General features: G+C 31.2%; 2 protein-coding genes across 2 annotated transcripts; both read left to right on the forward strand.

Annotated features, from left to right (window-relative positions):
* Positions 1-48: 48 nt before the first annotated feature.
* LOC137923406 (chondroitin proteoglycan 2-like) lies at positions 49-2,016 on the forward strand. The gene is made up of 3 exons (XM_068766652.1): positions 49-133; positions 199-737; positions 1,762-2,016. Exons 1-3 carry the CDS (start codon positions 127-129, stop codon positions 1,843-1,845), a joined length of 630 nt encoding a protein of 209 aa, XP_068622753.1. The 5' UTR covers positions 49-126; the 3' UTR covers positions 1,846-2,016.
* Positions 2,017-4,682: 2,666 nt separating this feature from the next.
* Positions 4,683-11,498, forward strand: LOC137923493 (chondroitin proteoglycan 2-like). The gene is made up of 5 exons (XM_068766752.1): positions 4,683-4,696; positions 5,223-5,740; positions 5,934-5,961; positions 10,826-11,346; positions 11,451-11,498. The coding sequence occupies exons 1-5, from the start codon at positions 4,690-4,692 to the stop codon at positions 11,496-11,498; spliced, it is 1,122 nt and encodes a 373-aa protein (XP_068622853.1). The 5' UTR covers positions 4,683-4,689.
* The last annotated feature ends 2,780 nt before the right edge of the window (positions 11,499-14,278 follow it).

The following is a 14,278-nucleotide window of genomic DNA, read 5'->3' on the forward strand; positions in this document are numbered from 1 at the left end:
TTTTATTTTGTGATCTAAGATAAAAATCAGATTAAATGTTTTCCTAGAAAAAGATTATGTAGTGTGGTATAAATCATCCTACGATTATAGAATTGCATCTTTTGCAATTATTGCCTGCAACTAAATATGAAGGGTACGTAACATCTTTTTATTTATATTGTTCAGGAATAAAAAATATTTACCGTTTTTAAATTTCAGTTTTAGTGATTTTTGTTACTGTGGCGCTTGTCGCTGTGAAGGCTAACCAGTGCCCGAAAGAGCAGGAAACCGATTGGGAAATTGAAAAGCTTTTGGAACACGAGGATTGCGATAAGTTCTACAAATGCACCTACGGCCAGCCCGTGGAGAAGTTGTGTCCTGGTAACCTCTTCTTTAACTTGGAGCTCTTACAATGCGACTGGCAAGAAAATGTTAACTGTGGAAACAGAAATATCCCGGATGGGTCACAGAAGAGTGAAGAGGATGGTGGAAACGGCGGCGATGGCGGTGACGCTGATGGCGGTGATGGTGATGAAAGTGCCGTAGATGGCGAAGACGGTGGATACGAAGTTAACTGTGATCCGGAACAAAATGTACTTCCCGAGGCTGAGACTCTTTCAAACGGATGCCCAAGAAACGCAACCGTACATTGGCTTCTACCTCACGAAAATGACTGCAGCCTATTCTATTACTGCGTAAGAGGCCAGAAAGTACAGACCGAGTGTCCCCCGACGCTGTATTTCAATCCAATAATTCAGGTGAGGCATAATAAGCCACTATTTTCTATAGAACATAACTTTTGAACTTAGTGCTGGTCAGTAAATACAAATTATTTAATATTTGATTAAAATCGTCAATATTTAATAAAAACTAGCTGTCACCCCGCCTGCTACGAGTGGCCCGCCCTGTTTTAGGTGTATTTTCATAATTTATACAAAGGAAATCTATAATTTGCAAATATAAATTCTTTAAACAACGCTCCGTCAACTCCTCTTGCAAAATCCGTCATTACCTGACCTCTACTCGGTGATCGGTTCCAACCATTCCACCATTTCAAGTCTCTAACCTTTATGTACCAGAGATATCATAATGAGTTAGCACATAGGTAGAAATGTTTTATACATAATAGCGAAAATAAAATAAAAAAAGAGATACGTAATATTTTTGGATTAAAAGGATTTTTAAAGTTTAGAGGAATTTTTAACACATTGTTTAATTTTTGTAAATTAGTGGAAATGCTATATACGCAATATTTAAAAATAAATATCCACTCCCTTAGGTGAGTAATCGATGTAAATGGTGACCACTTGTTCTTGCGTTCTTGAGAGCTATGTCACTCAGCAATGAAACAGGAAAGTGGATTGTTATTTAAAACATTTGATAGGTAATATTTCTTAGAATTACACTCTTACCAGTATACATTATTTTTTAAAAAAATATGTATATCTATACGAGATTTCCAACTATGTATCTCATCATCAGGATATCTCTGGATAAATTAGACTCGGAGACTTGATATTTGGTAGATATATTCGTTTTCGCAAGTTGAGAATTAGACAAGAAAGGATTTTACAAAAAAAACAATAAAGATTTCATTAAAAGAAAATCATGTTTTCAAAGTATAGGTCTTAAGAGTAAAAACTTCCAAAGATATTTTTTAACATGTTAAAAATAACCAATAATCGATTTTTTTTAAATAAGAAGCAGCGCGGGCCACGCGTAGCGGACAGTTGTTATATTTGTTATTTTAGTTTTGTAATATTTACATATTTTTTGTTACAGGTTTGTGCCCTGCCGCAATACTCGTGCTGTGTTCAATCGTTCAACAAACACGCTTCGGGTCGCCGTATGATGATGCGAAAATAAATAGTTTTTTTTTATTATTTAAAAACTTAACCATCATGTAAACTGACTCGTATTCAGATTTTTGAACAATAATACTAATTTTAAACCTACATTTTTGGAGTCAATTTTTGTTTGTATTTATTCAGTTTTTTATTTAAATATATATATTTTGTAAAAAAACATTTAAAATTCTTTTAGTTGTTTATTTTTACATTCAAATCAAAGCATATATAAGTCAATCCTATCATAGGAGTTACATGGAATGACATTCGTAAACTTCGCTCATCTTATATTCTTTAAAATGCGATGTAAATATGTAACCAAATAAGACGATATTCATTAAATGATCGTTTAACCAATTTTTGAAGATTATATTCAACTAAATGTTTGATGATAATAAGTATTTTATTTCGCCATGCGTGTCATTCACAAGGTTGGTCTATATTGTTAAGGTTGTCGGAAGATGTTGAATGCAGGCCGCTTTTGATTGGTCCTATTGGAAATTTATGGGTGAGGCATATCTAGCAGTGGACATCCTGCGGCTAAAATGATGATGTCGGTGATGATCTCCGTCACCATAAAGTACACGCCATTTTTAATTTTTTAAGTTAAAAAATCAAGTTGGAATGAAAATATGCAGGAATTACTTGTCTAAGTGTATACGACCGTAATACTTATTTTTGGTCCTACAAAGAAAATGAAAACATGATCACCTTATATGTATTTATGGCCTTGGAGTAGTTTGACGCATTTGACTGCTATTACAAAATGGCGGTAAAAAGCATCGTTCAAAGCGTATAAGTATACAGGATAAGTAAAATAGAAGGATGACAATCACATTAAATTATATATGAATAATTATTTTGAATAGTCTTCGTCGAATTTAAATAGTTGTAGAACGATCCTTCTTTATTTATTTTAGTTTTTTATGTTGTCATCGCAATGTATGCGGTAAATATCGAGTTGGAACATCGAATATGTGATAATTGCATGAATTTTATTCGATTGCTTTTAGTTGATATAAATTAAACAAACACCCTGTTATTTGTTTCTTTTTATCGAGAAATATAACTATTCATGAAGTAGGCGTGTGTAAAATTATTTAATATTTTGTGTATATAAAGTGTAACGATATTAGTTTTGAGCCATAATTCTTTTTCAGGACTATGTTTAAACAATTAAAATTATCATTCCTTAGACGATTTTTTAATAAAAATGTCTGAAGGCTTTTAGTTAAGCTTTAAATGAGAGGGAAAACAATACGAGACGGAAACATTCAAGTCGCTCGTTTACAAAGCACAGCGGAAATGTTTCAGCTTTGTAAGTTCTTGCTTAAACGTAGACCCAGCCACGAATTCAACCAGTTAAGCTAATGTGTATCATAAACGCATGCACATGTTCACGTATTTAATAGTGAGTTAATCCAGACAATAAAATGTTTTGTTTTAAAAATAAATTATGGAGAACACCACGCTTAAAAAGTAAAAAGGGGTGAATGTCTTATTTGACAGCAAAGAGCTTAAAAACTTTTAGACATATTTAAAGTGACTTTGTAAAAGTAATCAGTTTGGAACACGATACATTTTATAAATTTTTTATTGGAATGCGACAGCCAAATACCTTCTGGCAGTACGAAGTACAGACGCTCATAAACATTTCTTAATTTTGAAATGTAATAAACAGAATTTTTAAAATGCTTTTTGTTAATAAATTATCATGATGTTATTTTTTAATCCAGAAACCATTGAGCATTTTTACATAATTTGGAAGAATGTAATATGATCAGATAGTCCTTCTTTTGAGCATAGCCGCTTCAAAGTATGTTGAGCCACTAGGAGCTTAACAACTAGGCCCGTAGTAAGAGACCATATGTAGTTTTGTGTTTATATGTAATTAATGTAGTTGTTGCAACTTTCTTATAATGTATTTACTATTTTAATTTATTTTATTACGCATATAAATAAATTATATTCTTATGAAACAATCAAATTATGTCTGCCAATACTGTGTTAATAAATAAATAAAATTATTTAACTGTTTGATTTAGGTGACACTTAGTTCACAACCAAATTAAATCAATAGGTCTTTAACATTTACTGGACGCCGTTCTAGCTTTTTTAATAAATATAATCCTTTACATCAGTTTTTACATACTTATATCATTGATACAATAGGAAGGAATAAAGAGATCAGCTGAGATTTATAGAATATACATAGTTACACTGACTTGTAAAAACACACGTCTTAATCTGGCATATTTAAAAATGCTTTCTTTATGTCTAAAAATTTTTGAAATGATACTAAGTAAAATATTAAATTTATACCTTTATTAATGAGTTTCTATACTCTTAACGACTACGACTTATGAGTTAAAAATGTAAATAAGATATAAACGAGATACGAAAACTAAGACGCCTGTAAAATAAACAATGAACAAGATATATTGATTTAAAATTGTCATCATTCAGAAACTATTGTTTGAATTTGAAAACAACTTTTTTAAATTAAATTTGGTTAAGCTGATTTTTCTGAATATTTATATAGTGATAAATTAATTAATCCTAGGACGTTTACACATCAAACGTAAAAGTTTAGATAAGTTTTCAATTTTAAACAGACAACCAAAATTACACTTGTATATATTATCACATATGATTATAAATAAAAATATGTCAATGTTTGAAGCGACGTTAACATTAATAGATGTTGTGGGGGGAATAACATAACGATTTTATCACAAGAACAATAACAACGTTGCTCTGAAACGATAATAGAAGTTAAGACAAACAAAAATGAGTAATAGGACAGTATAAAACAGCAAACATCCTTAAGGTTTCATCAATCGAGTAAAAAGTATACGAAGTCATGGAAGGTACATTAAAATACTTTTATTTCAAATTAATATTTGATTTAATAAATAAAAAGTAAATAATAATGAATGTAAATCTGTATATTTTTTCATAAGATCTAATCAGGATTGGGGCGAGCTGTAGACGCACGAAAGTAATAGACAAGGCTCAGTGGATTGGAAAGTTGAAATGGCAGTGGGCAATTAGCTCGCTGTACTGATGGCCACTGAAACTTTAAAGTTTTGGAGTGAGAACACAGACCAGCCAGCGCAGCATAAGACGTTCATCCACAAGGTGGACATAGAAGTTATGAAGGTTATCGGAAGACGTTTAATGAAGGCTGCTTCCTAATGGTTTCAATGGAAATCTATAGGAGAGGCCTATGTCCAACAGTGGATGTCCAATGTCTAAAATGATAATGATGGCGATATTTACATAAAATTTGTATCTGCTTTTGTGTTGCTCGTATCTCGCAATAACAAATTGTTTAATTTAAAATAACACGCTGCACGTTTAATAATTTTTAATGTATGAATTTATTGTTTACAGTTCTGCACGTTGTTGTATTATTGCTAGCTGCCGCCGCAGCAAATGCTGAGGTTAACTTCTGTCCCAAAATACAAGAAGTTGACTGGGAAATAGAACTACTACTTCCGCACAGAGAGTGTAACAAGTTCTATCAATGTGCTCATGGCGAACTTGTAGAAATGCCTTGTCCAGAAGGGCTTTTCTTTAATATCTTCGATCAAAGGTGTGATTGGAGGGATAATGTTGATTGTTGTGATCGGATCGTTCCCGATGACTCGACTTCTGAAAACGGAGAAAGCGTAACTGCAATACGTAATAATCCAGCAATAGTCAATGAAAACAATATTACCGATGAGAAAATAGCAGAACCTATGAAGCCTGAAAGAATTGAATTCCTTTCGAACGGTTGTCCAGTGGATCCTTCAATACATTGGCTATTGCCTAACGAGCAGTTCTGCAATTTGTTTTATTACTGCGTAAAAGGCGAGAGGGAACTCAGGCGCTGTCCTTTCTTGTTGCACTTCAATAGAAAACTTCAGGTACCGTAATAATTAATTTAAATTCTTTGCAAGTAATATTTATTAGTTTAACGAATTTGGTCTTTAATTTGTTTCAATAATGTTAACACTGAAATTTTTAAGGAAAAAGTAACATTTTTAAACACATATTTTACATATGTTTCGATATTAAAGATTTTTTATGTCCTGAATTTTTAATCATTTCTTTCTTCAGGTTTGCGACTGGCCACAGAACGCCGGCTGTGAGGAACGTTAAAAGTGTCAAGTTAGATTTAAGCAGCGAAGAATGGTTACAATTATTTTTTTCCCTTAGTTACTAAATCGTATTTATGATTAAATATATTTTTTTACACCCTGATACATTCTGATTATAGGATGAACATGAACATTTACATAACATCCTGATTATATCCGAAGAATTGGAGATGAAAGTAGAAATTTATTTTAAAATTCTGTAGAAAAATCAGAGAAAATATATAAATACATTGTGAATAAGTTATTCCAGTATACGTTTACAGTAAATTTATCTTTAATAATGCAGTTTGTTTAGTGAACTGTTTTGAATGAACAATGTATATGTAGTGTAGTGTAGTGGATCTAAGTGTAAAAAGGTAGGTCCACCAAAACTTTTCCATTATACATCATATAATCAATGCCTGCTTTGAGGCAATATCGTAACTTTCTTACGGCGTACTTAGAGTCTAAACAGTTGTAATGAAAAACTAAGTTAAATCTTCATTTGGAGAGAAATTGGTACAGGAGCCACAAACATTTTTTTTAAAATCATTGACAAAATAAAATTTGCAAAGTTTTTAACAAAAGTTGTATCACAATGTATAAATTAACTTTTGTACATATACAAAGAAGTTCACCGATCATCTGTGTTTCTAACCTATGTTATTAACAAGTTTAAAATAATTAATATTATTAAAATCGTATCTCCTTATCATAATAAATAGTGTACAAAAGTGTATTTTTGTTTATTATTACAACTATTCTCTGTTATTACAAATATTATATGTAATATTAAATTGAATAAAAAATTAAATTGAAAACTTTTAATTAGCCATCTCCCACTAATATTAATTGTGGAAATATGTACTAGCTGTTAGTTTTCGATAATCAAGAAAATAGAATAAAGCTGAAAGTTTCTCAACACAGATAGAGGCAATGGCTTACTGTGAAAAATTCAAGGTTGATTTCGATAGGTAACCTGTAACCTACAGTAGGTACAAAGGGTATAAGAAGTATTCGATTTAAGAATTGAGCTTCGGTTCAATTGGTTTTCATAATCTAATTATATTTAAGTTAATGTATATGATTGTATATAAAGACGCTAAAAGAATAAAAATTGAAGATAAATTCTTTGAGCATCTTTAAATGATATCTATCCATTACGGGATATGTTGTCTAGGTATTTTATATGATAATAAAGGGTGGGCCATAATAAAGTTTACTTTTATTTTTAATTATCTTTTTGCAATCATTGCCACCATTTGTCAAGCGTCTAATGCCAGCATGGAGGTTGTACGTGAAATATTCTCAAGCAGTCATATCAGAACCGTCGCTTTAACCTTTCTTCATGGAGGAATCACGTCAATAGTCTTCTGTAACTCTCATAAAACACTTACTGAATTAAAGCAAAACATTGAAGAAGAAATTTCAGCCGATGCTATACTTAAACATGCCGGCCTGTGGTGAAAACATTCATGGTAGTTTGAAGGAATGTTATCGAAGATTTAGAAGATCGCTTGACAACCTCCTTATGTTTAATAAAATACATATTCATTAAAGCGCAGTACGTGTTTTATTATTATATTTAAAGGCCTTCTGTAAAGATTTTACTACGTCTTTAGCCACTTAAAGGGTTTTGAAAAAAATTGTCATGTGTGGAATGCCTCTAAATTATTCCGAATATCGATGTCGGTGAAGAATTTTGTGAAAGAACTTATTTGAAGAAGATAGCTTTGAAACAAACAATGTTTTTCTCTCAAACTATTCAGTACTCTACCAGAGCAGCGATCTTTACAGAAAATGTTATTGTTCAAGAAACTTGTTCGTGAGCCGTGGCAACCCTATATAATAAATGCACAAAGTGTGAATTACATAAGATCGTAATCCAGAAATCGAATCCGCAACCTGCGCGATTGCAAATCCCAGTACTCTACCGATGGGCTACAGCTGCTCAATACAAAAAAGGAAAATAAAATATTTTCGTTGGCATTTTCACTAGGTGTTTTCATTTTATATTAATTATAAATAGTACCATTTTTAAAAATATTCCATATAACAATAAAATATTACACATGTAGATATTATTATTTTATTCACATTTTTTATAATCGCATTTATATTATAATTTTTATCACAAAATTCTTACATAGTGCTCTACTTGCGATGATGGTTCTCGTAGTTATTGGTTTTGTGGTATATTTTGTGTTTGATTCTAATATTTTTGTAACTATTATTTAAATATATAAAATATATTTACACACATTTCAGTTATTAACAATACACTAGTTGAATTATGTTGTTTAAAAATATCAGTTGTCAATGAAGCAAGAAAAGCTTTTGACGCTCTCAAAGTAGGTTGCACTGTCTTTCTCTAATGTCAAGTAAATGTGTTCTATTTTTATATTTCGATGGGAAGGGTATTGTAGTGAAAGAAACTGTTAAGTTACTTACTTAACAGCACTAACCATTTTAAAAACGGAAGATAATAAATTCTTTCCAGTAATTTCTTCTTTCCTGCATTAGAGAATAATTTTTAAGTAATTTTAATTTTCATTACTTACAGAGTTTTTTTTTTAATTTTAACCAACTTGCAATATAAAACTGCTAAGCGAGGTTAATGACATATTCCAGGCTCCGAAGTCCCTAAAATTACTGGATTATATCCTCTCTCTGGAGTCAAATCGAGGTTGGTATCCCGACCGACGACAACAAATACATTTATTGGTCTTGCCATTAATTTTTACAATAGGCACGGGACATGGTCAAGGTCGCGGGAAATCGCTGGATGTACACAGCGGAAGATTTGTCATCGTGGCGATCTCTGGAGAAAGCTTATGCCTTGCAGGGGGATACTAATTATTTTGTATGAGAGGAAGATAGTAAAGAAGGTTAACTGTTGGCATACAAATATTACAAGTAAATTATGCATCATATTACCAAAATTATTAAAATTATAAAATCAAGGTATTAAAAAAAATAAAAATACCAACAATGGGAACTTTTACATAGCTATGGACTGCAATATAGCTAGTAAGTTTTTTTGATATTTTTTTACATGTCCAGTGGTTACTGCTCGCAATCTCAATTAACGGGATTTATATGTTCACGATCATGGTAATGTAGAGTGAAATATTATTTGTAATTTTTATTTGTTGTTTAATTGGAATAAAATTACTTATACACCTACAGTTAGAACATTACTAAGATCATAAAAAACAACAAAAAACTTGTTTCGATTAACAGAAGTGCAATTAATGTGATAAATTGAAAACGAAGATAGAACTATAGCGCGGCAGTTTTTGCTTTTGTGTTTCCTCCCATATGTAACAATAGTTACTCTTACATGTCTCATAAATTATAATTAAATGAATATAAATTGATAAAGAGTAGGGGTAGCCCAGCGGTACAGGACTGAGACTTGCAATCACAGGTCGCGGGTTCCTTTCCTGGGATACAATCATATACAATTCACACTATTATGGTACGCAATGTAGAGAACATTGCGTACCATAATACTACACTGCGATCGTTAACCCGCTTGCTAAGTATTATGAATGTAGTAGACCCCACCGTAGATATCTTTGGGTGAAGCTTAGAAGGTGTATGATCTGCTGTGGTCATCTATAGCCTAAAACGATAAATACGCTAAAGACCATGTAATATTTATACAAAATAATAATTGGATTTGTATCATCATCCCGTACAAAACAATGAAACTTTATCCGGTTCTCACGTTTTATCCAAAACGTTACCTAGATGTTTTAAATGATAATTAGGTTTCTTTTATTAACCGCGGTAGCTTTGATGTGAATGAAACATATTTTAAATGACATTATCAAACAATTTGGTGTAAAAAAACTAAATTAAATCTAGTAAAGGTGTTATATACTTTCTGTTAAATTAACGTTGAAATTCATAAACAATTACGGTTTCAGAGTTTATGAACTCAATAATTATAATGAGAGCTTGGCTAGAATTAATTAAAGTAAACATGATTTGGCTAATGAGCGCTTTTATTAAACGTTTTTATACGTATTTTGGAAAATTTATGTAAGTTGAAGAAAAAGCTTAAATAGTGTTTTTCTTCAAAAGATAGTTATGCTAGGTTTGCTGATATCGCATTTTGGCAGAACAAATAAGAAAGCGGGGAATCTTCTTATAATTTTCCAACAGCGTAACAATGTACTGAGAGTTTTTTCGAGGGAACTTTACCTTCTTCGTACCTTCGCCGTGTCATTGTTTACAACAAGACTTAATTATATTCGTCCTTCCAACAATAATCAATTTTCCACAATTATGCGATTTTACACCGTGATATATGTATCAGCTAGATATATAGTAATATATTTTTTTATTTAACACCTTTACGTCTATGTTAAAATCTCTGTACTATTTATTTATATTCGATCTTTCTGGAAAAATGTGTTATGACCTCTATTAGAACATAATTGAAACGCATAGTAATAAATGTCTGAGAAAATTAATTTCCAGGCTATAACAAATAAAAAGTTTCGCCTAACCAACTTCGCATTGTTTAAAATAGGTAGTTTACTCCTCATTAATAGATATCGGAAAATAATAATTTTCAGGCTCAGGATATAACAAACAATAAGTAACGAATGATACTAGTTATATGATCATACTTAAACAAAGCAAAGATAAGAGTTAATAAAGTAAAAAAATAATAAATGATAATTACCGTTGAACCGTACTAGCGTGACTAATAACTGGGTATAAAATATCATACAACCCTTAGTGGACATCTGTTGTAATTCAATCGTCGTTGGTAATCATGAAAGGTAAGTGAAAATTAATTAATTAATTAAATATCAAACTTTGATATTAAAAATTACTAAATTATTATTTTTACAGTCCTGCAAGCAGTTGTATTCCTGTTAGTTGCGGCAGTTGCAAGCGCCGAGCTGAACTTCTGTCCCAAAATACAAGAAGTTGACTGGGAAATAGAACGACTACTACCGCACAGAGAGTGCAACAAGTTCTATCAATGTACACATGGCGAACCAGTAGAGATGTCCTGCCCAAAGGGGCTCTTCTTCAGTATCATAGAGCAAAGATGCGATTGGAGAGATAATGTCGATTGCTGGGATCGGATCATTCTCGATGAGTGGGCCACAGAAAGTGTAGGAGGCAGTGCTATAGAAAGTACAGCTGCAACTAATGAAGGTGAAAGCAGCACTACAGAAAAGATCAAAGAGACCACGCAGTCTGATGCTCCAATTATTGAATTCTATTTGAATGGCTGCCCAGTGGACCCTGAGGTACATTGGTTGTTGCCTCATGAAAAATTCTGCAATTTGTTTTACTATTGTGTGCAAGGAGAGAGGGAAATCAGACGCTGTCCTTTTTGGTTGCATTTCAACAGGCTATTACAGGTATGGATTTTAATTTTTTATAACTCAAATGCGCCAAAGTTTTATAATTTGTTCCCTTTAACTTTGAACTAGACCAATTCTTGACGTTTACTTTTTTGTTTCAGGTATGCGACTGGCCAAAAGAAGCTGGCTGCATTGTAGGCGAAGAATAATATATTTTTTTAAATTCACATAACTTATTCTGAAATTATATTTTAATGTATTTATTGTAGTCTTATAATTTCAAATAAATTTAATTTTCCTAATCATTTGCCTTATTATTGTTATGATTTCATAAAGAGAATAAGTGTTATTATTAGTATTTATATATTAAAACAAAATTTTCACGCAATTCAACATAACTTGCGGAAAAAAGTGTTGCAGTTTTTTTCAAATTTTTATTTTAAGTAATTAAGTCAATTTTACAATGCAAATAATTTTTGATAAAAACTTTAAAAGGTATATAGTATTAAAACATTCTTTATTACTTATCTTGTTATTAATTTTCATTAAATGTTTCTTAAGCATTAGTTTACCAGGCTATGTGTTTATATATTGTAAAAATTGGGTAGTCGCTTCAAGTTTCAATTTTTTTATTAAACAACTCAACTAATTATTGACATCACAGTGAACGATTTTCATACGTAAAAAATAATGAAATGGCATATATATAATTCCATATATTCTTACATAGTGGGTTAAATAAAAAAAATTTTAATTCAATAACTCTTCATACAAGGTTGACAGATGACCATGTAAAAAGCTGGATTGGCCTAATCCAGCTTTTTACATGGTCATCTGTCATTCAATCGGTTTTTTGGGCAGATTTTTCAGGAGGCTTATACCCAGTAGTAGACCACTTATGCAGGTGCATTTATGATGATGCTGCTGAAAATAATAAACGAGCTGAGTAAATTTTCTACATTAATTCAATCCACTTCTTGAATTATATCGTTTGAAAATATGAATTTATAATAAAGCAAGCTCTAATGATAAGTTTTAACAACATGAAGCCAGAATAACACTTTGAAAAGAAAACACACAAAATTCATTAAAAATCACAGAATTGCACTTTGCTAATTTCTATTTTCAGGCAAACGAGTGCTAAACGTAACTTAACAAACAAACTTAAAAATCATAGTAAGCGTAGCTTTTATTTGTTCCTTTGTGAAAGGTTCCACAGATGAAGGAACTGTTAAGTAAACTTAAAAGTAAAACCATTTTGTCTTAAAGGCTGAAAATTATTTTCCGCTATTTGATACTAGTTAAAAGTTACTAAGACAATTTATTATATATACTGGTGACAGTTATTATTGGATCATTTGTGTGCGTCATTTTAGAGAGCCTTTATTGACTGTTTATTTTTTAGGGTAGCAATTGTGTAATATTCTAATATATTGTATATATTATACTATAGTATAAATAAATAAATTTAAATCTAGCTGAAAATGTGTATCATTCATATTCTGTTACGTTCACAGCTACCGAAGTCAGAACAATTAATTTTCTGCCATTATCTGACTTCAGTAATGGTTTGGTGGTGTGTTTAGCTATGAAGGAGTGATTGAGCCATATTTCTGTGAAAACGGTATTAAAGGCACAAGTATATCATAATAAAATTTTCGGTATGGTAGTTAAGCTCCTTAAAACTCTATATTCAAGAACCTAGAATGGTTTCTTAAGCAAGAATTGGCGCCGGGTGATATAACTCGGACTGAGTTTCCATCCAATCTTGGATTGAAATGAATGTTCCGGACCTTATCGGAGCGGAACACTGGTCGTTCACTAGTCCTGATATTAATCCAACGAATTATGATTTATGAAAATTTTTAGATAGTAAATGTCTCTTAACGCCATGATAATTTAAAGTTCCTTAAATCGTCCATACGATTAGCAGTGTCGAATTATCCCATAGAAAGAGTGTGTGTTAGTGTTGATAACTGGTTCAACGTTTAACGGAATGTATTGCAGTCAATGGAGACCACTTCGAATAAGCTTGATATATTCTTAATAGTTTTACATTAATGTACTAAACTTACACATTGTTATAGTAATAAATGTGATCTACATTAAAATGTTGTTTTTCTTTGTAACAATATTAGAAGTAAGTCTAAGCATTTACATATTAGTAAGATAATAGAAGTTTTATAAATGTATAGTTTACTCCACATATACATTTATAGCAATAATATAATCACGGTATTTATTAGATTCGATCTTTTTTCTATTGGAATTTTTTTATTAATTTATACATTCCTGGATCCAGTTGACTAGTTTGTACGTAATATATACTACAAACATAAACATTCATGGATAAACTACGATAATTACGAAGTCCATATCGTTATTAGTTCAAAAATTATGAGAGTAGACATAAACGAAGAAGAAAAAGTAAAAAGAGTATTATATTGACAGTGTGCACGGAGCGTGTGTGGAAAATACGTTTATAAATTGTGTTGGCACTAAGTTTCCCATAAAGAATAATGGCCAAGTCTTTTACCTGTGAAAAGTAGGTATATACAGTAATTAACGTTATTATGATGTTTTTTTCAATACATAAAATTTTTTGGTACTTCTTCGGTTTAACACTAATTTCGTTATTATAATAACTGGTGGTTAATCTATTTCAATCAGATTGAGGCTCTAAGCAGTCTGTGATGGTCTCAATTTCTATAAAATATTTTTTGTCGTCTGCATACAAAACATGCCTTTTAAATTAAAAGAAATTCACTATATCTAAAACGTAAATGTTGTAACGTAAACGTGGGAGATAACAGAGATCCTTGGGGTACGCTTGTTGAAACATAAGCCAAATCTGATCTGTAGCTATCCATTACAACTTCTTGACATCTACTGCTCAAATATATAATAAAAATGTAATGGTTCACTTATTCGAAGGCCTTTTTAAAATTTGTAAAAATAACGTCCACTTGTGCGCCTTCTATGTTTGTAG

The sequence above is a fragment of the Battus philenor genome, unplaced genomic scaffold (genome assembly GCF_028537555.1).
Source record: "Battus philenor isolate CCGP_79_NKW_IND1 unplaced genomic scaffold, ilBatPhil1.0.hap1 SCAF_21, whole genome shotgun sequence".
NCBI lineage: Eukaryota > Metazoa > Arthropoda > Insecta > Lepidoptera > Papilionidae > Battus > Battus philenor.

Bases quoted from the DNA above. Each gene is read 5' to 3' on its own strand.
- LOC137923406 (XM_068766652.1), top strand. The intron at 738-1,761 runs GTGAGGCATAAT...TTTTTGTTACAG, and splicing joins ATTTCAATCCAATAATTCAG to GTTTGTGCCCTGCCGCAATA.
- LOC137923493 (XM_068766752.1), top strand. The intron at 5,741-5,933 runs GTACCGTAATAA...TTCTTTCTTCAG, and splicing joins ACTTCAATAGAAAACTTCAG to GTTTGCGACTGGCCACAGAA. The intron at 11,347-11,450 runs GTATGGATTTTA...TTTTTGTTTCAG, and splicing joins ATTTCAACAGGCTATTACAG to GTATGCGACTGGCCAAAAGA.